Source organism: Leucopleurus acutus (assembly GCF_964270905.1).
Source record: "Leucopleurus acutus genome assembly, chromosome: 20".
Lineage (NCBI taxonomy): Eukaryota > Metazoa > Chordata > Mammalia > Artiodactyla > Delphinidae > Leucopleurus > Leucopleurus acutus.
The window spans coordinates 51,065,453-51,092,375 of NC_139162.1; the positions used below are offsets into that span (position 1 = coordinate 51,065,453).

The 26,923-nt window shown below is 53.9% G+C and overlaps 2 protein-coding genes across 4 annotated transcripts in view; both read right to left on the reverse strand.

Annotated features, from left to right (window-relative positions):
- The window catches only part of SLC8A2 (solute carrier family 8 member A2), a gene marked incomplete at both ends in the record, with an annotated part of 29,760 nt that extends 14,774 nt beyond the window's left edge, over window positions 1-14,986 (reverse strand). The window contains 3 exons of one of the 3 annotated variants that reach the window (XM_082862713.1): window positions 4,577-5,241; window positions 9,813-10,506; window positions 14,838-14,986. In XM_082862713.1, coding sequence (XP_082718839.1) covers window positions 4,577-5,241; window positions 9,813-10,490 — 1,343 coding nt within the window. Of the gene's footprint in view, window positions 1-4,576; window positions 5,257-9,812; window positions 10,507-14,837 lie in introns of those variants that run through there. The other 2 variants (XM_082862712.1, XM_082862711.1) reach the window with 2 other exon arrangements.
- Window positions 14,987-17,050: 2,064 nt separating this feature from the next.
- KPTN (kaptin, actin binding protein) lies at window positions 17,051-24,236 on the reverse strand. The gene is made up of 12 exons (XM_082862861.1): window positions 23,992-24,236; window positions 23,516-23,598; window positions 23,328-23,412; window positions 23,178-23,232; window positions 21,860-21,935; window positions 21,666-21,739; window positions 21,345-21,454; window positions 21,167-21,244; window positions 20,304-20,379; window positions 19,431-19,566; window positions 19,162-19,344; window positions 17,051-17,440 (listed from the first exon to the last, which is right to left on the reverse strand). Exons 1-12 carry the CDS (start codon window positions 24,212-24,214, stop codon window positions 17,312-17,314), a joined length of 1,308 nt encoding a protein of 435 aa, XP_082718987.1. The 5' UTR covers window positions 24,215-24,236; the 3' UTR covers window positions 17,051-17,311.
- Window positions 24,237-26,923: the final 2,687 nt, after the last annotated feature.

Genomic DNA, 26,923 nt, shown 5'->3' on the forward strand with positions numbered 1-26,923 from the left:
TTTGCTCCAAGTGAGATGGGAACCATGGGAGGCCTCCGAGCAGAGGAGGGACGTGAACTGGCTTAGGTTTAAAAGAGCATCAGTTGTGTGACTCTCTAAAGCACAGGCAAGATGTTCTATTATGGGGTGGGGGAGGGAATGAGGCAGGGCCTGAGACAGGGTGAAACTTTGAGGGAACAGGGAATGAGTGGGCTCCTCCTGGCAGGGCTACAGACATCAAAATGACTCTGGGATGTTAACAGATGTCAGAAGTCTATAATATCCCCCCCATCCCTCTGTGGGAGGGGAAGAGGGACCCCAAGATTCTGGCAGAGGTAGAACTGGATGACAAGATCTGGATGGAGGGAACAAGGCCTCCCTGTTGGGGCAGCCGTCAGCCTAGGGGCGCTATCCATGGTGGCTAAGGCACCCAGCTGGGTGGGCCGACCTGTGCCAGCTGTGGGATCTCCAGGCAGTTAGGATTCGGCAACCCTCTAAGCCTCGGTTTCCTCATCTGTAAAATGGAGGTAATAACCCTGTCTACCTCATGGTAGTGTTATAAGGATTGAGTTAATACAGGGGAAACACTCAACGAAAGTTAGCTAGTGATATTTGCACTAGCAAACTAGTGAATCCTAAAGTAATGGCATGTTAGAAGTGGACACTTAAGGGATAGTAGAATGTTAGGCTTTTAGCACCATCTTTACGAAACGGTTAACCTGGACATCACCAGTAATGGGACACGTGGGCGTCATGTGCCTCCCGGCACCATGCACCGAGGAGGGCACAGCATCGCCTCCACGGAGCCCTGCCAAAGTGCATCACCTGAATCTAATCATGAGAAAACATTAGGTGAACCCAAATTGAGGCTTGTTCTAGTAAGCGGTCTAACGTCTTCAAAAGTGTCAGGGTCATGAAAGTCATGCAAAGGCTGAGGGATCGATCCAGACTGAAGAAGGTGAAAGAGACATGACGACCAAATGCACCATGTGGTTCCAGATTGGATGGGGAGAGAGGGAGTGAAGACACAGCCATGAACGGTGAGATAGGGACAACCGGGGAAATGCAAACATAGACTGTAGATGGGATCATAATATTGATTCAGTATCAAATGTCCTAAGTGTGATCATCGTACTGTGATGATGGAGGAGAATATCATTATTCTTAGCAGATGCACACTTATGTTTATGGGTGAATGGCCATGCTGCCTGCAACTCTAATAAGGTGCCACAGTTATTAATATTATTATATATTTTTCTAAAACAAACTTATGGTTACCAAAGGGGAAAGGTGGGGGGGAAGGACAAATTAGGAGTTTGGGATTAATATACACTACTATATATAAAATAGATAATCAACAAGGACCTACTGTATAGCACAGGGAACTCAATATTCTGTCATCACCTATATAGGAAAAGAATCTGAAAAAGAATGGATATATGTATATGTATAACTGAATCACTTTGCTGTACACCCAAAACTAACACAACATTGTAAATCAACTATACTCCAATATAAAATAAAAATTAAAAAATAGAGTAGCATCTCAATAAACATATTATTATATATTAAAGAGAGAGAGTGAATGCACACAGGACAAAATAGGAACAATTGGTGAATCTGGGTGGAGGTTACATGAGGGCTCGCCAGACTATATTTGCAGCCCTTCTGTAGGTGTGAAATTTTTCAAAATAAAAAGTTGGGGAGAATCCGCCTGCCAATGCAGGGGACACGGATTCGAGCCCTGGTCCGGGAAGATCCCACATGCCGCGAAGCAACTAAGCCCGTGCTCCACAACAAGAGAAGCCACCGCAACGAGAAGCCCGCGCGCTGCAACGAAGAGTAGCCCCGCTCACCGCAACTAGAGAAAGCCCGCGCACGGCAACGAAGACCCAATGCAGCCAATAAATAAATAAGTAAATGAAGAAAAAAGAAAGTTGGGGAGAAAAAGAACATGCGGATTTTAGAAACCAGATATCAGAATCATAGAAGGCTAGGTTCACAGGACTCATATTCCAATACTGGGTGCACAAAATCTGAGAAAATGAAAATCTTAGAACCATCAGACCAGAGACTGGTTGGGGTACAGATTAGAATATCAAAATGTGGGAAACCTGGAATCTTAGAATTTTAGACCCTTAGCATGTTAGGATTATAGGGGCTTAAATCTCAGAGTCTTGGAAGAGCTGTGTGGTTTGGGGGCCTCAGAGATCATTATTAATTTGGAGAAACTAAGACCCCCACAGGACCACCATAGCCTAGTGATACCTGTGGGCAAATTAGAAAACGGCTCCCCTTCTTCAAGACACTGTTTCCACGAATCTGGAAATTGTCATAATAGACATAGAAATCTACAATGTCCACTATACGAATAGCGCTTTCTTAGATGTGCTGCTCTTGTGCAGTGCACAACCTCAACAACTGTACGTGACAGCCCTGTCTGCCCAGACTGAGGCAGGAACTTACACAAGGAACAGGGAGCAGGGCTAAGCTTGTACTGGAGCCCAGGTGTCCTCCCTCCCAGTCCTGGACCTAAGCTGCCTTGATAAACGATGCCAGGCCTGTGAATATCAACTGCGTTGGGAGAACAGGGATGGGTAGGAAGGTGTCAACTCTTCCTGGCTCTTTGGTTCCACCACTGAACAGCATTTACTCCTTCACTTCAAACATCTTCATGACGTCACTGGCAGGTGAGAAGGCAGCCTCTGATCCCAGCAGGTGACACGTGTACTCACTTCCTTCTGCAAAGGCTTGGGGCTTTGATGGGGGCAATGCAGACCCAGAGGTGTGGGTAGGAGGGGAATGGTGGATAGACTGAGTCACAGCAAGCCCCCAAGTAGTGGATACCCTTTCTTCAGTCGAAGGAGGCTGGAGATGTAGGATGGGCAGAGAGGATGGAGGGAGGAAGTCATGGGTGACCAAAGGGATCCCATGCTACAGGATGATGGAACAAAGATCCGTGAACAGTTGTGCTCCACTCAGGGAAGGCTGCGGAAGGGCAGGGTAGGAGAGGTGGATGAGGATGGGCAGGCTAAAGGATCCTGGACTGACTGAGGTGGAGGGAATGACCTACAAATGTCCAAAGCAGTGGAAAGATATGTAGATATGATGGGGCAGAGGGGAGCCTGGGCTACCAAAGGTCTTTGCTGAGGCACAGTGGTGGAACTAAAGATCTGTGAAACAGGGACCTCAATCCCAGAAAGAGAAGAGCTCGCGGATGAGGGGCTGGCTGCTGCATGATGGCAGAACCAAAGATCTGTGAACAGTTCAGCTTCAACTTAGCAGGTGGAACCCATGAAAAGCTCGGCCATCAACACTCTCTCCCGTATTCTGCTTTATTTTTCTTCACTGTTCTTACCACTCCCTGATATTTTAATGTATTGAATTATACTTTCTAATGGCCTATCTTTCCCATGAGAATGTCAGCTGCATTGGGGCAGGGACTTTTATGTCTTTCATTTACTGCTGGTCTCCATTGCCCAGATTCATTTCTGGCACATAGAAGACACACAATAAATGCTAGTATTATAGGAAATCATGGGAGACTTGCACATCAGTTAACATAACAAAACATACTGTAAACCTATAATTCCTGAAAGAGTGTGGTATGGACAGAACTACAAATACATAAAGAATTTTGTGGTCCCATGAGAACACAGCAGTTATCTATCTTCTTTACTGTTCTCTGTCGAGCCCTTAAAAATGCATCTGTCAGATGGATAAACAACAAAGTCCTACTGTATAGCACAGGGAACTATATTCAATATCCTGGAAAAGAATAGGAAAACAATGTATATATAACTGAGTCACTTTGCTGTACAGCAGAAATTAACACAACATTGCAAATCAACTATATTTCAATAATTTTTTTTTAAAAAAGCATCTGGCACCTAGTAGGCGTGCAGTAGGAGTTGCTGAACAAGATCACAGTTCTGCTCAAAGAGGGGTGAGGAGAGGGACTGGGGCAGTGAGACACAGGAGGGTGCAAAGAGTGGGTAGCTTTATGGTGGAACCAAAGACCCAAAGACAATTTGGACACTGTCTGTCTTCTTATCCCACTTCATTTTCCCCCATCACCTGATGTTTTTATATGTTTCATAGTTTATAACCTTATTGCAACTTGAGGGTAGGGACCTTAGCTGTCTTGTTCACCGGGGTATACATCTGGCATATAGTAGGTGCTCAATAAACATTTTTACTTTAATAATGGCGTGTGGGAGGGTACTTGTTTTACCAGGTATGATACATATAATGGAGTTATAATAATGAACACAGTGGAGTGTCAAGCACAAGAATGCACAGGTAGAGCATGGACATGGGAGGAGCAGCCTGTGGTAGATGGACAGCCACCGCTGTCTGCCTTGTCCAGCAGCGTTTGCCAAGTGCCTAGAACAGTGCCTGGTACAAAGTAAACTCTCAAGAGTGAATGAATGAATACTGCAGGTCTGCCCATAGCAAAGTAAGGATGGGCGCCAGAGGTAGCCAGGAGACTGGGGAGCCTGGAGGCCGCTGGATGGCGGAACCTATGACCTTCGAACAGCCAGCCCTCCCTGCCCGCCCACTCTAGGCGGGCCGGGGAGCACTGCCCGGGACCCACCTGTACTCATAGTCGGAGCCGGCCTTGGCGGAGCCGTCCTCCGTGCGGTAGTCCACGTAGAAGGTGCTGTTGCCCTCGCCGCCTTGGCAGGTGACGGACAGCAGCACGGAGCCACAGTTCTCCAGGCAGTGGTAGAGGCTGGGCTCAAAGAAGATGCGGCTGGCGCCGTCGTCCTCGTCCTCGCCGGGGCCCTCGGCCGAGGTGGCCCTGCGCGAAGCGTCCACAGCGTGTCGCCGCAGCACGTTGCCCGCGCCCGTCATAAGCCGCGTGGCCTGGATGCGGTAGAAGGCGCGGCTCTTCTGCTGGTGCAGCAGCGCGTAGTAGTTGGCAATGCCCACCAGCTGCTCCAGGTCCTTGTCCGGGTGCTTCTGCTTGAGGTCCTTGAGGATCTGGATGACCTCACGGCGGCTGGCGTCCAGCTCGCGGGCCTCCGCGGGCCCCGGGCCCAGGCCGCCCACCTCGCCCGGCGCCTCGGCGCCCAAGAACGTGCCGTCCAGCTCGATGCTCTTGGGGGGGTCGCCCTCGGCGCCGATGATGATGCCGCTGCGCGGGTCGGTGCGGTAGCGCTTGTACACGTACTTGTAGAAGAGCAGCCGCTTGTCAGCCATCCAGGCGAACACCACGCACACCGGGAAGAAGACGAGGGTCAGCAGCGCCTCCCACACCTGCGGGCGGCCCCGCGGGTCAGGACCGCCGCGCCGGGAGGGGCGCGTTCGTAGCCGGCCCGCCGCCTCCCGGCGCCTCTCTTCCCAGAGCCCCGTCCCGGCCACCACCCGGCGCTCCCCGCGTCTCTCGCCTGCATCTGTCCGCATCTGGCCTTCTGTCTCTTCCTCTCTCCTGTCTCTCTTCATCTCTGCCTCTCCGCGTTTCTCTTCGTGTCTCTGTCTCTCCCCTTTCCCCTTATCTCCCTCCATCTCTGTCTCTCTCTCTCTCTGGCTCTTGTCTCTGCTCCTCCCTGCCTCTCCCCATATCTCGCTCTCTCTGTTTCTCTAGGTCGTTGTCGCTTTCTCTTTCTGCCTCTGTCTCATCCTCTATGTCAGTTGGTTTTTTTTTTTTTTTTTTTTGTCAGTTGGTTTTTATCTTTCTCCCTCTGTGTCTTCCTTTCTTGTTGCCGCCGTCTCCTTGTCTCTCTTTCATATCTTTTGTAGATACCTACCTCTCTCCCTCATGAAATTCTTCACAGTTTCCCACCCCACCCTTCTTCCCTCTTTATGTCCCCCCCCCCTTTCCCCACCCTTCCTGTCTCTCTCCTGGTCTCATCCATCCATCCATCCATCCATCCACCTTTTGTCACGCTGAGAACCACACTTAGCTGCCCCAGTGCCGGGAACCCAGACATCCTAAGCCACCACCAAGCCAGAGACACGTCCCCACCGTGTGGTCCCAGCCCCTGTCCAGGGGCAGAGCTGGTGTCTCTTCTTGCCTCTCTCCCCCTCTATCTTTTCTCTTCTTGCCTCTCTCCCCCTCTATCTTTTCCCCTCTGCCCCTCCTCACCGGGGATGCCTCCACTTCTCCAAAGCCTACCCATCACCCAGGGTCTGCCCTCTGGTCACCTCCCCAAACTGTCGTATTCCCTCCCCTCCACCCCCCCACCAGTGAGTACAGCCCTTGCCAGATTCTCCTTCCTTAGGTTTTGTTTGGCCCTTAGGGACAGGACTCTGACTCTAAAAGAAGCCCAAGTTCGGCTCGTTGTCTGACAGCCTCATAAAGCGAGTTCCCATATTTACATGCTACCGCCCCAGAGGGACAAGGCAATGCTGAGTTTAGATCCTGGTTCTAGAAGAGGAATGCCTGGCCCAGCCTCTTGTCTGTAAAATGGGGACATCCCCAAGACTGAATGAGCTTATGTACCCCTAGCACTTAGCTTTGCTGGTTATTGACACATGGAAAATACACAAAACATGAAATGACCATTACCATTATTATTATTACTAGCGCTATTACCTTGGGCTCATTGAGGTCTGGGACTCAGTCTGCCTGTGGTCTGGCACAGGTCCAGGCATGTACAGGAAACACCTGACAGTTTGCCTTGAAATATTCATGTAAAGACTCCTATGTTACCTTTCTCATTAAAGATAAGGAAGAAAAGATTAAAGAGTATTTACAAATCAGATGGCCCCAGAGGTATATTTAAAATGAGCCTGGTAGGGGAAGGAACGACCTTTAAGCTCCGACTGCCACAGGCCCTTGTCGCTGTGTTTACGGACGGTTCAGAGGAAAGGCAGGACTTGGAAATAGTACCACACAAAGCCACCAAGCAGGTTTGTGAAAAGAAACTGAATTTTCCACGCAAGCCGTAAAATGAACTCTTGCCTTGTGCTCGTTGAACTGGCCACTGTATATGCTGTGGGCGAGTCTCTCTTAATCAGAAGAGAGATCTCAAATACCTGAGATCAGCTTTCTTCCCTGCAGGTAAACAAAAGGTGATTCTGATAGACTCACATCTGCTTTCTAGGGCGTCCCCTGCAAATGGGCTCACGGGTTTGCCCACCCTGGGAGGGGAGCTAGACACACCTTCAGGTCTCAGTGGATAGAACGCCCCCAAGAGGGGTTGTCACAGACCTAGGGATATTTATGGGTTGCCACCATAATTGGGGAGGGGGATATGGTCCCAGCCTGGTGACATCCAGCGACCCATGGGACAGTCCCACACAATGCAGAATTGTCCCACGTCCTGCCTGACTTCAGAACCTCCCACTGGACGTTCACGTCAGCGAAAACCCTGCTTATGATAATTGGAGTCTACACTCCATTCTGTTTTATGTCTGTATGAAGTATTTTCCTGTACGGTTTAATGTACGCTGAATATGCCTGATTTCAATCTCATGGCTACCCGCTCCTCTGTTGGTCTCCGTGCATGGGAATGGTTTCTGATTTTTTTTTTTCTCTTAAACCCCAACTTGTTCATTATATGTAAGTAGATGCCACCATCTGGCTCTTCGTCATGCCTTTGAAGGTGGTCATGCCCAAGCGTTTACATGTAGAAATGCAGATGGTTCTATTAGATATTACTTTCCTTTATATCACGGTCTGGACAATATACTGACTTCTGGGAAGCCAACCCGTGTAGGGAAGTTTGTTAACGGGAAGACGAGCTCACAGTTACCCTGTCCCAGGCTCGCTGTTCTAAGCCCTTCCACATGTAGCAATTCAACTAATCCTCATGCAGTCCTCTGAAGCTGGTACTAGGATGACCCCCTGATTACAGGTGGGGAAACTGAGGCACAGAGCAGGTAAGGAACCCGCCCAAGGTCATACAGCTAGGAAACAACAGAGATGGGATTTGAACCCAGGCCTCAGGTTCAAGAGTCCAGACACCAAACTCCGAGGCTAGAAAACCTCTCTCCTATTAGCTAAGAATCTCACACCAGCAGAATAAAGGGGATATAAAAAAAATTGTTATAAAAAGGGAGGATTGGATATGAAGGGTCAAGAACCAATGGTCTACTTTAACCCCTTCTATGGTTCAGATGTGTAAACGGAGGTCCAGAGGGTACAGGCTTTGTCTGACGTCACACATCATTTCTGGAGAAAACCCAGAGCCAGACCCATCTCTCACTCCTCCAGGTCATCGCCTCTAGGAGGGACGGGCATCATCTTTAGCTCGTGCCCGTTCTTTCGATTATGTCATGAAAACATCCCATGAGTCTGGCCATTTCATGAAAACATCCCCAAAGTCTGGTCTCCATTTACTCCTGAAGAGATCCTCCGTAGCCACTTCTCTACCCAGAGCTGTGGCTTTTTACACTGTCTTCCCTGTGTCTGAGCCAGCTCCTTCTCAGGGGAAATCTCTCCCTCTCCCTATCCCATCCCTATCCCACCTCCCACCCATGGTGTCTAAAATTCCTTTCACAGTTTCGGTGTAAATCCTTGTCAGGGACCACTTGGAGAACCCAAGTCAGAATAGCATCCTTTTTTAATAGTGCCTGAGAATCGTGTGAAGCGTCGTTCTGTAATTTTTGCCATGGCAGCCAGGAAACTCAGCGTTACAGTAGTGAGTCAGTCACAGTAACTGTCTCTCTCCCTTTCTTATCCCTGTTTTCTGGTGCTACCATCTCCCCTTTTCCTCACTGTGGTTTCTAATCCCTCAGATCTGCCTTGATATCATCTGCAAAGAATTTTTATAGCTCTAACTTTAGATCCTTCCTGGAAAGAAACTATAACTGGCAGAACATGACAGATATGCATGAGTATATTATACGCATGTGTGAAGGAATCCTGGTTAGGCTCAAATAAATTATGCACGTGTGTGAGCGAATTAAGCCAGGCCCATGAATACATTATGCAAATGTAGGTGGTGGTCATGGGGGCTGTGGGAAATAAATTGGGCAGATGTTTTAAAGGAAGACTAAGCAGTATGCCCGTTAAGACACTGGGTAAATGAGAGGCAAATGATTATGTGAATGTGGGTGTAAATTATGCATCTGTGGGTCTACATTTTGTCTCACTATTAGAATAAATTATGCAAAGTGGTCTTTGCAGTGGGCGGGGTTTATACCTAGGTTGGATTGGATGTGAGTATGAATTACAGTGAAGTGGCATAAATTATCCTAACATCAGAAATCAATTATTGATAATGAATGAATTATGCAAACCACGACTGCATATCTGGCAAATACAGAGCTAGATTACGCAGATGTGGGCATGGATCTCTGCAAAGTCCATGGGTAAACTATGCAAATTGCACCAAGTTGCACCGAGTTACACCAAGTTACCCCAGTTAGCACTGTCAGAAGACACAAGGCTGGATTATGCAAGTGTAACGTGAATTATGCAAATGGGGGATGTCTTACTGCCAAAGTGGAAATAAATTATGCAAAAGGCAGGGAGTATAGGAAAACATGTGTGACCATACCTGGCAAATACCTGGCTAGACTGTCGTATGCATTACACAGATCACTAGGACTCTGCTAGCACATATGGCCCCCCTGTGAGAGTTCTGGATGGGCATATTGCAAAATGGCGCCCCATACTGTGCAGATGAGCCCTTTCCAGGACCTGCAGCGCCATCCAGATCTGGCTTGGGAGCACCCGCTGGGCTCCAGTCCCAACTTGCCCTCTCCGGCCCAATGCCTCTGTGCAGTGCGTGACCTGTACAACCATACCCGACGGCCCTCTCAAACGTGAGCATGCATTTCTGCAAATACAGGCATTGACTCTCCAAGCCCGGGGAGCCACCCCTCTGGATTCTGCTGACATACATGCACCAGGGAGATGTCTGTGGGTCCTTGCTCACCTGGACCACACCCGGGGAAAAGACGGCAAGGATGAGATAAAGCCAGACATAGGCGAAGATGCTCCAGGAAGCGGTGACGAAGAAGACCCTCAGGTGCTTGATCTTGCGGCTCTCACCGGCCGGGATGACGTAGATGCACACGGCAATGACCACGAACATGTTGAAGGCGGCGCTGCCCACGATGGTGCCCGGACCCAGCTCGCCCGCCTGGAAGTTGTGGCCGCAGACCTCAATAACAGACAGCAGGATCTCAGGGGCCGAGGAGCCCAGGGCCATGAGTGTGAGGTTGGACACAGTCTCATTCCAGATGCGGACGGTGCCCACGCTGGTCTCGCCGTTGGACTTAGTGATAGTGATCTCTTTCTCCTTGGACGTGATGACCTCGATGGATGCCATGAAGCGGTCGGCAATGATGGATACACCCAGGAACATGTAGACCATGGCCACAAAGTAGACCACGGCCCGCGCTGCTTTGTCCCCCAGCGACGGGTCATCGGGCTCCCAAACGGGCAGCAGGACCCCTGGCTGGCAGCGGTTGGAGCCCTGGCAGCCCCCCATGCTGCTGGCATCGCTGTCGTTGGCTGGGGGAGGCGGCAGGGAGGGGGTCGGGGTGGCTGCCCCTGAGCATGGGGGAGTCCCCAGGAGGAGTGCAAACCCCACCAAGGCCAGGGCAGCCATGGAGGGGGTCAGGGTCCTGTGGGGGAGGAGGAAGTCTGGGTGAGGGGAGCAAACCCCTCCCTGTTGCTCAGGAGTCAAGGTTCATTGGGGTCGGAGAATAGGGGAGAAGCTGAGGACTAACAGAGGGAGGAGAGAGACTGGGGGAGCCAAAGAGAGACAGTGATTCAAAGAAACAGGGTCACAAAGAGACACAGAGAGCGCCAGGCAGAGACCAAGAGAGAAAGACACAGAAAGATAAAGACATCATGCACTGCTGATGGGAGTCAAACCACTGCAGGAGACTATAGCTGAACATCAAGCATCGTAGGACTCAGCAATTCCACTCCCAGGTATGTACCCAAGAGAAATAAGTCAAGTGTTCATCAAAAGACACATACACACACACACACACACACACACACAAAAAGACACATACACAAATGTTCACAGCAGCTTCATTTATAATGGCTCCCCTCTTGAAACAACCCAGATGCCTATCAGCAAGAACATGGAGAAGTGCATGGCGGAATAGGCACGCGGTGGAATATTATACAGCACTGAAAAGGGAGTGGGCAACTGATACACCCAACAATGCAGATGAATCTCACAGACATGCCATGGAAGAGTGAAGTCAGGCGCAAAAGAACACAGACTGAATAAGTTAGTGGGAGAGGCAAGGGGCTGGGGGGCCCTCAACTCATTTTGTGATTCCTATGGCTTCCAACTTGGCGTCGGAGGGCTCCTGCTTGGGATTTGGGCTGTGGAAGGTGCTGGGGTGTTTGCCTGTCTGTCTCAGGTAGGGCTGGGGAGGGGCTGCTGGAGGGTCTCTCACTCACATCCTTCCCCGCAATGCTGGCAGGTTTCTGTCTCCAGCATCCCCGGGTCTCTGGCAGGTGCAGGATTCCTTAGAAGCTGTGACATGAGGTCCTAGGTTGGGCTTTTGGACCCCACACTGTGGGTGTGGGGTGAATACTTCTCTTCCTGCCTCTGGTCCTGGGTTCGAGTGGCTATTTCTGTATCTAGGTCTCCTTTAAAAATGCCAATCAGTTCACATTCTCCCCTCTGATCAGAACCCTCCATGGCCCTGGCCTCACTCAGACACCAAAGTCCCCTCCCCGCTTCATAAGGTCTCGCACAATCTGGCCCCCTCATTCCCTCTCTGGCCTCATCTCTCTCTCTCTCTCCCCCTCCCTCACTTGGCCCCAGCTACACCACCTCCTTGCTGTTCCTCGGGCAAGTTCTTCCTTCAGGGCCTTTGCATCTGCTGTTCCCCCTTCCTGGGACACTGTTCCCCACATATCCGCTCCCTCTTCTCCTTCAGCTCTCCACTCAGATGTCACCTTCCGTGGCCGCTCTGTTTGTAATGACACCATCCCACTTTGGGGAGTCCCCGGCCATTTCACAGATGAGAAGACCAGGGCTCAGAGAGGCGAAATAACTTGCCCAACGTCTCCCAGCACCCATTCTGCAGCTCCCAGTTTCTCTCTCCAAGAGTGCTCCTGACTTCCAGCTCCCCTGCCCCACCCTTGTGTTGTCATGGTAACCCCGTAGCCTATAAAATGGAACTGAGAGAGGAAGGCAGGGGTCCTCAGGGCCTCCACCCTCCCCGACCCCTCTCCTGGCCACCAGCCTCAGTTCTCCCGGTAACGTCCATTTCTGTCTGAAAAGTTCTTCTCACGGTCTAACCCACAGCCTGCCCCCAACATACACCCATGTCCTCACGGATTGGGAGCTGGCTCCTTTGGGGGAGGGAGGCAAAATGTTGGCAGAACTTCCCTGAAGAGTGTGTGTGTGTGTGTGTGTAGGGGGGCAGGGGGCGGGGTGATTCTTAAAGGGCCACCACACAATTAGCCCCCTCAGCAAGGCCCCTAATGATATATCTAATTAGCAGCCCCCTAATTAGCAACGACTTAGGCATAATTACAAACCCACCAGGATCCAAGGCAAAGACTCACGCTCTCTTCTCTCTCCCTCCCCTCCCCCCAGCTTTCAGGAGAAACCAGGTCGACCTGGGAGTCAAGAATTCATCTATAGCATCTCACTCCCTCTCTCAGGGAAGGGCCATGGCCTGGGAAGTCCTCCCTCAAGTCCAACCACCTGTCCCTCCCGCCTCCGTCCTCAAGCCTGGCTTAGTGCCTTTTCCTGCAAAACCTGGTTTCCTGTCCCTGGGGCCTTAGGGAAGAAGGGGGTCAGGGAGAGAAAGCACTAGATAAATATCTGTTAAAGGAACCACCACGAGGTCTGAGCCCTGTCACCGGGGACAGCTGGGTTCCCTCTTCTTGAGGCTCCTGCCTCTGCCTCTCTCGCTCCATGAGCAGCCCTGAAACCTAATCTGGGTTTAGAATCCAGGGGCGAAAGCATCAGGTGGAGGCCAGGGTGGGACTCTGGAGGGCAGATGGCGGGCACCATCTCCTGGGGCCATCTCTCCCCTCCCTCGTGGGCCGGTGGCCAGCTGGGTCAGCGGTGAGTGCCCCGGCTCTGCCTCACCCACCTCTCGGGGCCTCGGAGACCTCATCTGTATGGTGGGACTGCACGCTTGAGCGGGGTGGGGCAGTCAGTCTGGCAGGCCAGGTGGGACCCCCTCCTTCAAGTCTCTCATATCGGTAAGGGGGGTGATGGTTCCTGACTGCGCTCAGCCTGGGCGCGGGGGGTGCCCGCCGCCTGCTCTCGGTGGGGACACGGCCTTCTAAACACGCATGCTTACTGCTCCGGGGTAAGCCAGCCTCTCCCGCCTGCCCACAGTGTCCCAGCCTGGGGATCACACACAGACACACACAGTCTCAGTGTTCAGGCTATGGTACGCTGATGGGTAAACTGAGGTCTGGAGGGGCAAACAGCTTGGCCAAGTCATGCAACTTCAAGTCAGGGGCAGAGAAGAGATGGAACTCAAGGTGTGGGACTCCTAAGCTGGTGCTTGTTTTAACCCACCTGGAATCCCACGTGGGCACTCGGGGACCTCACCCCATCACAGCGTGGGCTACAGACTCAGCCCCACACCTCTCATCTCGCCCGCCTTCTCTGGGGCCCCCTTCCCAACAGAAAAGAAGAGGCTGTATTGGCCTGGGAACTCTAGACTCAGAAGGGCCCTCTCAGAGCCCCCAAGGCGCGGTGGAGAAGCTTTTGAGCTCCAGCCCGACTGGGAGACAGGTCTGGGGCTGCCACACCATGAGATGATGGAGGCGAGACTGCAGGAAGGACTGGCCTGGCCCAGTACCTAGAGCTGTGCCTGGAGCAGGAAAGGTGCTCAGTAACTGTCAAAAGAATGAATGAGTCAAGAAACGGACAAGCGGCAAAAGAGGTATGGAAGTTAGACTGCAGCAGGGACTGGTCCGGTCAGTATGCAGAGGAATGGGGGGTTAGATTGCAGGCAGGACTGGTTCAGTCTCCTCTACAAAGGGTACAGGTTAGACTGCAAGAAGGACTGGCCTCAGGATGCCAGAAATAAGGCAGGGGAGAGCAGAGGAGCTCTATCCTCAGGGGAGGGACGGGCAGATGCCAGCCGGGAGGATGGGGGGAGCTCGGCTGAGGAAGGGAGAGGAGTCTGGGGGACTCCGTGCCTCCTGGGGGAGCCCACTCTGCGGCGGCGGCAGGGGGCGGGGCGGGTCTTCTTCCCCCAGGTCTCCCCTTGCCAGGGGCGGAGACAAAGGTGTGTAGGAGGCAGTTAACCAGGGAGAGGAAGCGGAGAGGAAAGAGAGAGACACAGAGACCAGGTCCTAGAGACGGAGATGGAGATGAGAAGCAGGGAAGACTGAGGAAGATACACGCGGAGATGGACAGAGACAGAGATACGGGAAAGCTGAGACAGTAGAGACAGAGACAGAGGGAAACACACAGAGATGGCGAAAGAGGAAAGCAGAGAGGAACCAAGGACTTAGCGACAGAAAGCCGGAACAGACCCAGACACAGAGAGAGACAGACAAGAGTGAGACTGAGGGAGACAGGGAAAGGGACTCGGAGAGGCGCCCAGTCTCCGCAGGACAGAGACCCCTGAGAGATGTGGAGACACAGAAAGACGAGACCGACACAGGAAAGCGGGGGCGGAGGTGGAAGCGGAGAACGGGAGTGCGGGTGCTGCCCCAGACAGGGTGGGGTGTTCTCACCCCCTCAGTGCCCAGGAGGCACCCCCTCCCCAGCCCGCCATGCTCCCTGAAGCGCCGGAGGGGTTGAGGATGTTGACGGCTGGTGGCGCCCCTGCCGCACGTTAGGGCCCTGGTACCCGCGCCCCGGGATATGCAGCCCCCCATCCCCTATAACGGAGCTCAGCGAGAAGCGGCTCCGGGCTCCTCAAATGCCCCCCTCCACCCACCTGGGGTAACACCATCCTTCCCCCAAGCCCCCCCTAACTGGGGGTCTCTTACCTGCAGCTACAGCCTAGAGCAGGTTCCCTCAGCACTGTATTGGCAGTGGTGGGCGACTCCGCCCGACAGAGGGAGAGAGAGAGGGAGAGAGAGAGAGGGATGAGCTGGGGACTGAGAGGGAGAGCTAGGGAGGAGGGGAGGGAGAGGGGATAGAGGGAGGAGAGGAGAGGAGGAGGGGGGAGGGATTCGGGGGAGGGGGAGTCGGCTAGAGAGGGAGGAGGGGAGGCCGGCGCGGGGAGCCGGGGCGGGGCCTGGAGAGAGGAGGGGCGGGGGGTGGGGTGGGGGTAGACGAAGCAGCCCAAGCCTCCCACCCACCCTCTGGGTTCAGCACCACAGGCAAGGGACAGTGGCGGAGGGCGCGCGCGCGCGCGCACACACACACACACACACACACACACACACACACACACACACACACACACACTCGCTGATCCATACAAGGGCCAACGAGGCAAAACAGCTACAAATAGTCACAGGCTCCCAGAACTGGGGGGAGGGCAAGAATGTTTTTAGCCAGAGTCAGATGCAAATTCACATGCTGCGCCTGCTGACAAAGCGAGCCAGAAACAACCACAGAGGCACCCATTAATAATAATAACAACAGTTGCCTTTCACAAGGGGCTTCCAGCCCTTAGTACGTGCCAGGCATTGTTACACTTTAAAAAAGTGCTTGACACATGTTGACACAACTGACCCTCCTAAAAACCCTGTGAGGTAAACGCTACTAGCCCCATTTTACAGATGGGGAAACTGAGGCACAGAGTGGTGAAGTGTGGCTTCAGGTTCTACCCTTAACTGCTACACTACACACTGTCCCAGACTGAGGGGCTGGCAAGAAGTTAGGCGGCGAGCTGCGAAGGACCGGGCAGGCGCCGGGAACACAAACTCATGAGTCCTGAAACGGTGCACACACTTCACAGACCCAGAACATCACTACTTAAATGCCCCAGATCCCACCCTAGGGCCCCACTCCTGTCCAGGACAGAGGCGATGGAACACTCAGCCTCTGCAGACGGGCAGCAGGAGAGAGACCCTGATGCTGCCCATGGCCCATGCCCATCGCCAGTCCTGGCTGGACACCCCCGGGCCCACTGCCAGGAGAGGAGGGAGACGACCCAGCTCTGGCCCCCTGCGATTTCCCACACTTGGGTTCTGGGAGGTGAGGGGAAGACAGGGGTGGCCAAGAACTGGTGGGCTCCAGCCTCCTGAAGACCCACTGTGGGGCACTGGTAGCTTAGTCTTCACTGTTGGTGCAGATGGTCAGACTGACAGGTGGACTTCCATGGCAGGAGGTAGACAGATGGCTAGAATGACCATGGTGCCTGCCCTCCCCCCCCAGGAAGCAGGGGTCCCACCCAAACCCTGCAGCAGAAAGGTCCCACAGCCAGCCTGGACCCCACTCAGGAATTGCTCCCCCACCCTCCCGACCCGATCCTATTCCTGGCAAGATTTGTTCTGTTGTCCCCACCCTCCACTGGTCCCTGTGATGTAGGCCTCAATGCCTTCTCCTGGTGCCACGGAAGTGGCCACAGGAGGGGCAATCACTACAGCCACAGGGCAGGGAATTAGCCTTGTCTCCCACTTCCTGGTCCCCCAATCCCCTGGGCTTTTCAACTAGGCCTACCCTTAGCCCTTTCCAGGACAGTGTAGCCTGGGGCTCATCTCAGGACTCCCTAGTTGAGATCTAAATTGATCACTTCTGCTGGGTGTTAACCTTGGCTCTTGGCGCAAGGTGTAACCATAGTAATTTTTGCTAGGGTCCAACTTCAGTATTATTCACAGGGGGTCTGGCCTCAGACTCCCTGCTACAATTTGACCATGGCTTCCCCACGACAGTCCTTTCCGCCCACATCCTCTCCTCTGAGGCTCAATTTCCTTATCTTCCCACGGAGCCCTGACCTCAGATCCGGAGCTCTCCACTGGGGTCTAACCTCAGTTCAGTTGCGGAGGTCTAACCCTACAAGCCTTTCCCTTATACTCTACAGTCTTTCCTATGGAGGTTAACCTCCTATAGTGCCTAACTTCCCTTCTTTCCTCTGAAATCTACACTACAGTCCCACTTCAGTCCGGCGGCTGGGTCTGACCTTGGATCCCCAATCCCCGAAGTCCCCTCCCTCCATTCTTCCGGGTGAGTCCAGCTCCCGACACAAAGCCTGGCAACAATTGTTCCTCATCAAACGTGTGCCGAACAAAAGAATGGAGACGAGTGCAAGTTTGGTTCCTCTGGACACGGAAATAATCACCACGGACCTAGTCTCAAGGGGACAGAGGCGGGGTGGGGTGGGATCATCCCATTTTCAAATGGGGACACAGAGAGGGGAGTGGGGGTCACAGGGCATGCTGGGGCGGAGCCAGAGCAGGACCCACCGCTCCACCACCCTGGGGTGTCTGGGGAGACCAGTGCCTCCTTCAGGATGCTTCCCCCGCCATGAAGAGCTGGAGGCGGGCACCCCAAGGAACCCGGGGTGGGCAGCGGGTGGGTACTCAGGAGGCCGGGGTCTCAGCAGGCCCGGCACCCACCCTGTCCCCCAGCCTCTGCGGTTGACGTCTCCTCTGCTCCACTTGGTGCCGAAGCCGGGTCAGAACCAGCTCCGAGGCCTGGATCAGGCTGTGCTGTGGGGAATAAGCGAGGACGACAGGGCTGAGACAGAGCTGGAAGGTGCAGGTTACACGCCCCCCCCCCGCAACCCCCAGAGGCTGAGAGTGCAGCCACGGTGGGAGGTCTGTGTGTGGGCTTAGAATGGGTCTCTGTGATGGGGTGAAGGTCAGACCCAGGGGGACGGCCTTCAGTGAATTTCCAGTGGAAGGGACAAAGCCCAGCCCCAGATGTGTGGGTCTGAGGTTAGAACTTAGTGGAGGGGACGGGGATGGATCAAAACATAACGGAGATAACACAACAGTAAAACAACTATACCCCAACAAACAAACAAAAAAACATAAAAGAGAGCTCGCATTACATGGCGGTGAGGCTTGACCACCCGAGAGAGGCTGAGGTCAGTCCACAGCAGAGGCAACAAAGCTGAGACACTGGTGGAAAAGGTTAGGCCCACAAGACAGAGAAAGAGCACACCGAAGTGGAAAAGAGAGGAATAAGCCGCCACACAAGGGACGGAGCCAGGCCCTGGTTGGAGGGTCTGAAGTTGGCCCCTGACAGAAGGGAAGGAAGGGAGATCACAGTGGAATGGCTTGAAAGAGATCACAATGAGGGATGCTGGGAGGCTGAGACCACAGCAGAAGGGAAGCCCCTTCTCCTACAAATGGACCACAGCCCTGTCCACTGCGGTCTAACCTCAGACCTCTCCTCATTCCGTTTTACTCGAGGGTCTAACTTTTGTCCCACGTACTGTGGTCCAACCTCAGACTTTTCCACTGGGGTCCAACCTCTACCTCTATGAGGTCTAACCCGGACCATTCCGCTGACGACTAGACTGAAGGAAAAGGCCCCAGCAAAGCCTGCAGTGGAGACAGTAAGGTTAGACTCCAGTAGAAAGAACCCAGGTTAGACCACATGGGAAAGGAGCCTGGAGTCAGACCAAAGGGAAGGGGTGGGCAAACACCAGATCAGGAAACAGAGGTACATCATAGCTGAAGGGCTGGGGCCGGGCCGTAGTGAAAAGGTCAGAGGTCAGACATATTAGTTGGAGGTTAAACAGCAACGGAAGGCTCCAGGCTGGACGGTGGGCCATTGGAATGGTTGGATATTAAACCGTAAGGGCGGTTAAGCTGCTGTCGGAGGGTGAGAAGTCAAAGTACAGGAGAAGGCTGGACATTAGACCACAGGTTGTGGGCGTGACCACAGTAGAAAGTTCAGTGGTCAGACCAAAGGGGAAGGGTTTGAGGTTAGACTATGGCAAAAAGCTGGAGGAGGAGGCTGAAGGTCAGACCACAGGCAGAACGAAGCCGGTCACACAGGTGGAAGAAAGGGTGGCTGCAGTAGGAGGGCCAAGGTTAGGGCGCAGTGGAAGAGCGCAGGTCAGGTCCCGGGGGCAGATGCAGGCTGGGCCACAGGGAAGGGACACGGTCAAAGCAGGTGGAACACAGTAGAGACGTTCGGGAGGCTGAGGGAGGCCAGGGGGCCGGGGGGGACGGATGCTGCGGCTGAGCGCCCTTCACCCCTGGCTGTGAGTGCCCCCAGCACCTCCCTTCTCCTTGACCAATAGGAACCGCCTGCCTCCCCCAAGAGGGGGCCTGCAGCCAATGACCCCGTTGCCCGAAGGGGGGGCCAGGCTCCAGTTTCCAGAGGGATCGGGCCAAGGCCTGACTGCCCCTCTCCCGTGAGAACGTGCCCTCAATGAGGCGGGTGTTAAGGCCCCGTCCCAGGGGCCCCTGGCTACCTGCAGGATGTGCACGCCCTTCAGGGAGACCACAGCGAGCTCGCGCAGCCCGTCCCCGGTCAGGTCCACGTGCGCCATGGCCAGCAGGGGGCTAGAGAAGCTCCGCTGCCACAGCAAGTGGAAGCCACGCTGGGCCCCGGGGAGCCCGCGCTCTGGGCTGCAGTACTTGTAACAGAGCAGCTCCTGCAGGGGCAGGGGATTGGGGTCACACGGGAAGAGGCAGGAGGCAGAGGACACAGCCCACGGCAGCCCCATCCCTCCGGTCCCACCTGTCCGTAGGTGGCCACCAGGACCTCCGGCCGCCCATCCAAATCGATGTCAGTGACCAGGCCACAGAGGACGCTGTCGAACTGGTCGCTGCCAGGTAGGAGAAGCTGGTCCTCGAGGCCCCGGCTCAGCAGGTCCCTGAGGGTCAGACCACGGTGGGGAGACTGAGGTCGACCGCGGTGCCCGCCACCCTTAGCACCAGACCCTCATGGGTCAGGTCTGGATGTGCTGTTCCTCCTGAAGCCTGGACACCCTCGTCTCCAAGTCAGACATCCTCATATCCACCAAGGGGAGCTCAAACTGTCTCTGATCTGGACACCCACACTGTCCCCTGGAGGTGGGACCGTCTCGCTCCCAAATGGAAACCCACACTGTTCCTTCTTGTGAGCCCCTTGTCTCCAGTCTGGACACCCACGAGGCCCCCTGAAGGCTCAGAGCTCAGCCCCAGCCCCAGCTGGCTCGCACTGGCTCACGGGAGCCGACCGGGAAATTTTCAGAAACTTTGTGAGCGGCTTGGCATCACGCTGGTGGCTCACAATCCCCTGAGGTGGGAGTGTTGACACCACGGAAGCGGGCAGGTCCTATAAGCCAGGGCTTCCTCCCACAGGGAGCCTGTGATTCAACACTTGCCAGCGTGCTCTGGCCACCTACCCCAGGGGGACTGGACATCTCGGTTCCCACCCGAGGCCTCAGCACATGCCCTACAAGTTCTAGACTTAAACACTCGTGCTCTTCTCTCTGGGACACAGACACCTTTACCTGCCCAGCCCTGAACCACTACACCCAAAGCTTTACTCTCTGTGGAGAATGACAAGGCTAGATCACCGTGCAAAGGCATGGGGTCAGCCCACACGCACGTGCCCCGTGGCCCTCACCGATACACCACCGCTGGTTCCAACATGCTGGCCACCAGCACGCTGTACTCCTCCCGCTGTGGCCTGTCCTCGGTCTCTGGAGAAGGAATGTGAACGGCGGGGGAGGCGTGAGGGGCCAGGTTCCAGGCTCCTCCTCCCTCCTCCCCACCCGTCCATTCCTGAGAGGAACACACGTTAGACCCCTGAGGTTGGGCCACAGGGGGAGGGTTAGAGGTTAGACCACGAGCGAATGATGGAGGTCAGATGCCAGGAGGAGGGAGAGGTGTTGGATGACAGTTTAAAAAGTCCAAGGTTAAACCACCAGGTTAGAAGAGACAAAGGTTAGGTGACAGCACAGAAGTCCGTGGTTAGACCACAGTGAGAGCATCAGGGGATAAACCACAGTGGAAGGGGCAGAAGAAAGACCACAGAGGTGAGGCCGAGAGAAACGCCACCGAAGGACAGACCGCAGTAAGAGGAACAGATCAACATGTGGGGCGAAAGGAGAGACGCCGAGTGGGGGGACGGCGCTGAGTCCGTGAGAAAAGCCTGGACTTGGATGGCAGCAAGAGACAGAGTGAAGAGGCCACAGACGGGGGGTCCGAGGAAGCCACAGTGTGAGCGGTGAAGGTCAGACCACCAAGGGAAAGGCAGAAGTTCAGCTCCAGGGTGAAAGCTCAAATCAGCCCGCCACAGGCGCAAGGAGCTGGATCTGAAATTCAGGAGCGCCGTGGGGAGGGAACGGGCGCACTAGCTCCCGGGCTGGAGCGGGGCACACGGCGGGGAGGGAGGGACGGTGGGGAGCTGCGCATGTGGGGAGAGGGGTGCAAATGCGGGTGGAGGAGCCGAGCCCGCGGCCTGGCCTCCCCCTGCCCGGAGCTCACCCTCGGGGGCCGAGAGGCTGAACACGATCACTCGGGAGATGGGGCCGTCCTGCAGGATCGTCCAAGTCTGCAGAACCTCTGTGTGGAGGGCGAGGACTCAGGGCCCCGCCCCGAGCACCCCCGCCCCAGTCCGGCCTCGCCCCACACCCCGTGTCTGGGCCCCCGCCCCAGCCATCACCTCGACTCTGCTGGTCTACGTGGGCGACACGGACGTAACCGCTCTGACAGCCGAGAGCTGAGAGTCGCCGGGACGTGCCGGGCAGGTTGTGCACGTCAAGCCAGAGGACACTGGGGGTGGACGGGTGGACAGAGGGGCCTGAGGGCCGTCGCCAGGCCCCAGCCCCCACCCCCACCTCCCTAGAAGCATCCACCCCACCCACCTCCGGTAGAGCCTTGGGCCTCCGCTGGGCCTGACTCTTTAGGGGTCAATTCCCACCACCTGATTTCTCTGAGGCTGCCTGCCCCGGTTCCCACTGGCCTCTGTCAGGGCCTCTCCTACCTACTGGTCAGGTTCGTGAGCTCTGGGAAGAGGTTTTCCACGGGCTGTTCTTCAAACTGATGCAGCCCCTCGTTCTGGGGGAACCAAGACCCGCCACGAGCTTGGAGTCAGTGGGCAGCCTCACACACTGCACCCCGTGCCAGCCCATGGTGGCCCCGGCAGGGCTCTGCCCACCAAGCCTCGCCCTGCCTCACCTCCTTGTAGAGATGAATGGCCGGGTCATTCCCACTCAGGAGAAACACGGTCTCCAGTTGATCCCCAACCTGGACCCTGAAAGCAGAAAAATCTAGAATGCCACTGTGGTAGAGTCCGTGTCTTTTAAAATCCTCCTCTTGCAGAAACTCTTGCCTGCGAGAACCCTAACATTCTGGGTTCTAGACACTGGATCCAGAGCTAGGATCTCAGGATGTAGAATTCTAGAAACTAGCCCTCACAGAATCTCAGATTTTAGAACTTTCCAGTCTCAGAATCACAAACTCAGCGTTTTCGAACCTTCTGTTTCTAGAGCCCTCACTTGCTAGAATCTTCATTCTGGATGTGGATTCAGGAATGAACATGGAGCTCTAGAATGGGCTGCAGAACCTCAGAACACTAGCACCTCTTTTACCCTAGAACCCCAGTGTTCTAGAAGTTCTGTTTTCTGTCTCCTTTGAAATGCTAGAGCTTCTGGAAATTGCCCTCATGGATATTCAGATTTACAGAATTGGTAGAATACCCAGATCGTAGAACCCAGAACATTAGTACTTTAGAACCTTCAGTTTCTAGAACTCTCATCTGCTAGACCAGAGGTTGGCAAATTATGACCTGCAGGGCAAATCCAAAACCCACGGCCTGTTTTTGTGAATAAAGTTTTATTGGAACACAGCCACACCCATTCATTTACACAGTGTCAATGGCTGCCTTCTTGCTACAGTGGCCAACTTGAGTAGTTGTGATAGAGATTATTTGACCCCGAAGCTGCGCCTTAAAAGAAAAAGTTTGCCAACCCCTCTGCTAGAATGCTGGTGTTTTGGAATTCAGAGCTCTAGAATGGAATTCTTATACTTTGGGATTCTAGAACATCAGTATTCTAGACGGTCTGTATTCTATCTCCTTGGAATATGACAATGTTAGGGCTTTAATATTACAGAATCTCAGAATCATCAAACTGTAGAACTTTCAAATCTTGGAATCCCAGAGCTTACAACTCTAGAAAAATTGGCATTTCTGGGTCTTGGAATGCCCAAATCTAGATCGTTAGAACTTGAGAATTCTACACATCTGGAGCACAGGAGCTCATTCACTCTCAAATTATCTAGTTCAGGGATAACAAAATGGTAGCCCGTCAGCCAAGTCTGGCCCATGGCTACCTTAAATGCACGATGCTCTAAAAAACAAACTAGTCTGATTGTCTATAGGCAGGTTTGTGGTCTCCAGTTTGCTACAGCCTCCGCCCTCCCAACACACATACACACACACGCACGCACACACACACACACACTCCCTATTGTATCACACCTGTGGCTTACTTACTCTGCGTGGCACAGTTGGAAAGGAGTGAACTGGAGCTCCAGGTTCAGGCAGCTCTCTGCAGGGGTAAGTACAGGCAGATGGGCACAGGGGACCTGACAGCACCCCCCCAACCCCCTTCCTCATCCCTCCTTCCCTCCAGGCCACACTTACGGGCAATGGAGTCCAGGTTGTACTCAGAGCCAGGCTCGTAGTCACAGTAGATGTTAAGGAAGGGGCTGCCCTTGTCCCCTGAATCCTGGGAGAGGAAACTGGCCTCAGGGGAGAGTAGGGGCAGCAAGAGGGACATGGGTCAGACTCAGTAAGGAGGAGAAAATGGGTAGGTGGAGGGCTCTGGGTACCTTGATGAACGTGATCCCCACCACCAGGCCCTGCTTTGGGGGTGACTTGTTGAAGGTGTCGATGGAGACAATCTCTGCGTCCACTGGGAGAGGACAGTTCAAAGTTCACGTTTCAGGCAGACCCGTGACCCCAATATTCCCAATCAACAGTGAGTCCTGACCTCTAGGACTCAGTCATCTCTGACCAGCACAAATTATCATGACCTCTGGGACGGTGTGAGTCCTGATCACCATCACCATCACCATGGTAGGAGGGATCCTGGTTTCTGAGTCTGAGGAATCCTGAACCCTAACTACTTCAGGCCCCTATCAGCCCTGTCTTCTGACCCCAATGCCTCCAGATTACCAGCCTTGACCCCCTTCAATCACCATCACCCTGATCCCATTCTCCCATCCTGGTGACCTGGCTCAGACAGAGCCTCAGAAGCCTTCTCAGCACTACATTCCAAGCCCCCCAGCCCCATGGCGCCACGCACCGGGAATGTAATTGAACTGCAGCTCCTTGGCCACGGGCCGGATTTTCTGTCGGAGGTCTTGGTAGCGGAAGCCTAGCACCTTGCCTTTAAGGGTGGCGGCCAGCAGCTCCCCGCGCCCACCCGCGCCGCCCGCCAGCCCGTACACATTGCTCTGAGACGAGAAGCGTGTGAAGCTGTCCTCGCGCAGCGGACAAGGCCCCGCGGCCACAGCCGCCTCCCCCATCACGCCCCTCAAACACTGGTCCCCGTAGTCCCCGCGGCTGCCCACTCTACGCCATGGACCGCCGGTCGCCGGCCGGTCGCGCAGACTGATTACGTAGAGAAGCTGTCGACGCTGCCCTTTACCAAGATGGCTGCCAGCCGGGCCGCTTGGGCTTCCCACCAGACTTTGCCTCAATGCGCCTGCGCGCTCCTGCCTGGTCCTTTTCAGGGCCGAGGTGACTGCCGCCCACTGATTAAGGCCTGAAGATGGGAGGTGGTGGCCCCTGCTGTGGGCGGTGCGGAAGACGGAATAAGAAGAACCTTAATGCTCAATATAGCCCTTACGTGCCGGGAACTGTTCTGAGCCTTTACATCTATCAATTTTTAGTTAAAACTCACAGGCAGGCTTGAGGTAGGTACTATGATATGTTTTACCGATGAAAAAACTGAGGCACAGACAGGTAATTTGTCTAGGATCAGACAGCTAGAAGCAGCAGTCAGTATTGGAACCCAAACACAAAAAGCTCCATAGCTTGTTTTAATCACATCACCTTTAAAATGGTGAAATGCATTCTTCTTACCCCAAGGAAACAGTTCTAGCTATCTATCCTGGCTAATCACCACTACCTTCTTTACTGAAAGCCTACTTTATCAGTCATGTTGGCTGATTAGCTCATTGAATCTTCACAACTACCCTGCTCTGGTTACCCCGCGTTCATTTATTCAGCATTTATTGACCACTGTATGAATTTATCTCCATAAACTGTTGCAACAACTTTGGAAAGAGGTTTATTATCCCAGTTTCTGCAGTATGAAACTGAGGCTCGGGGAGAATAAGTCCCTTGACTGATATGATAGTAAGTGGTGGAGACAGGATGAGGTCTTCTGGGATTCCTGTATATACTTGTCTCCAGAAGGGCATCAAGGGTTTGGGGACTCTATGTATACCTGTATGTTATTTCCAGAAGACATGAGTTGGCCAGCTGTCCTGGCCACCTTGAGTAATCTTCTGTCACCCCCTTCCATGCAGAAACACACACACACACACACACACACACACTGCAAGATCTGTGAAGGCAGTGACTGGATCTCCCTTGGTCACAGTCAAATCCCTGACGCCTGGCCCACAAGGCCTGACATGGAACGAGCATTTAGTAAATATGTTAAGAACCCAAAACTAGGTACCAGGCCCTTTGCCAAGCACCTGGGACACTGTTGCATAAGAGCCCTGAGAGGAGAGTTCTCAAAGGCAGACTGGATCTGGAGGGTGGTGAAAAGAAAGGAGTTTGTGTCCACTCCAGATCTGGTTATGCTATTTAGTGCTGTAATCCCAGGGTTTGAGCTAGGGCATGGCACACAGTAGGTGCTGAGTAGATACTTGCTGAGTAAATGGGGGTGGGGTCTGGTTCTGCTGCTTCTGAACAATGTTTTCTTCAGCCTTCTCCTACCTCCCTTGGTAACCTCGAAACCACATTCCCTTCATATTTGAGTGAATGAATAAACAAATGGGTTGGAAAGGAAAGAACTGTCCTGTTCAGTGGTTTCCAACCCGAAGTACACATTTGGATCACCTATGGAAAAAAACTCTCCAAAACCAAAAGGGTGGGGAACCTCAATCAAATCACAATTTATCAGAGTACAACCCAAGCTTGAGCACTTTTAATATGATTTTAAAGCACACCCAGGGTTGAGAATCACTATTTAGGTCATGGGTGGCACAAACAGATTCTCACACTACTTACTCTTCAGCCTGTGCCAAGGCAGACACTGGTAATCAAACTGAGATCTCAGGAGTCTTAACTGAGCTCTAGGCAGCCATTATGAATCGATTAGAGCTGTGGGAAAAGCTGAAGGGGACAGAGGGGCAGGACAGGGTGTCATATAGAGGCCACTCTTGACACACACTGAGCCTGAACCTTTCCTGAATTCCTTCCAGGCTCTAGGCTGGAGCAGCTCTCAGAGGAGCTTGCCCTGGTTTCCCAGGCAGCACCTCCTCTGCAGCCCCTGTTCACTTCCTGACATCATGCCACATACTGGGACACTGAGTCTGCAACTGGGCACTGACCCTCCTCCAGCTGTTCCCCTACTCCAAAGTGGGGAGCGCCCTGCCCAGCCCAGTGCCGGGTGGAAGCACAGGCACATCAGACTGTCCACCTGACAGGCAGGCCCACATGCTGGAGTGTGGAGGAGGTGGCTGATTCTTGCCCTCCTTTCCTGGGCAAAGGGCTCCCGCTGTTTCCTCTCCCACTCACCATACCCACTCGGTCCTCCTTGTACTCCGCCCGCCAAAGCCGCTCCATGCCCCCCCTTCAACAGATGGAACAGTGCCACTGGGGCTTTCAGCCCTCCCTGCAGGGAAATACGGATGTGGGGTGTGAGGCTGGAAGACTTGGTGGGCCTCCTCCAACCCTTCTTATCACCGGTGATGCATCCATCCTCCCGCCAGCTCTGGGGGAGGGGCACTGGCACCCATCACCCCAGCTGAGGAAACCAAGGACCAGAAAGCCCAGAGCTCAAAGAACCCAAGCCCATGGCTCCCAAACCCACCAGCCCTGGGCCTCCCTTCTCTAGCCTCTGACCCAGCCCATCCTCCTGGTTAAGCCTGCCCTCTTCTTTCCCAGGAAGCACACCCAGAGCCCAAGGTGGGAGGGCCAGGGAGAGGGGACACAGGCCCTGAAGGGTGAGGAGGGAGCAGAGGTGAGGAGGAAGAGACTCATGCACAAGTGTTGTC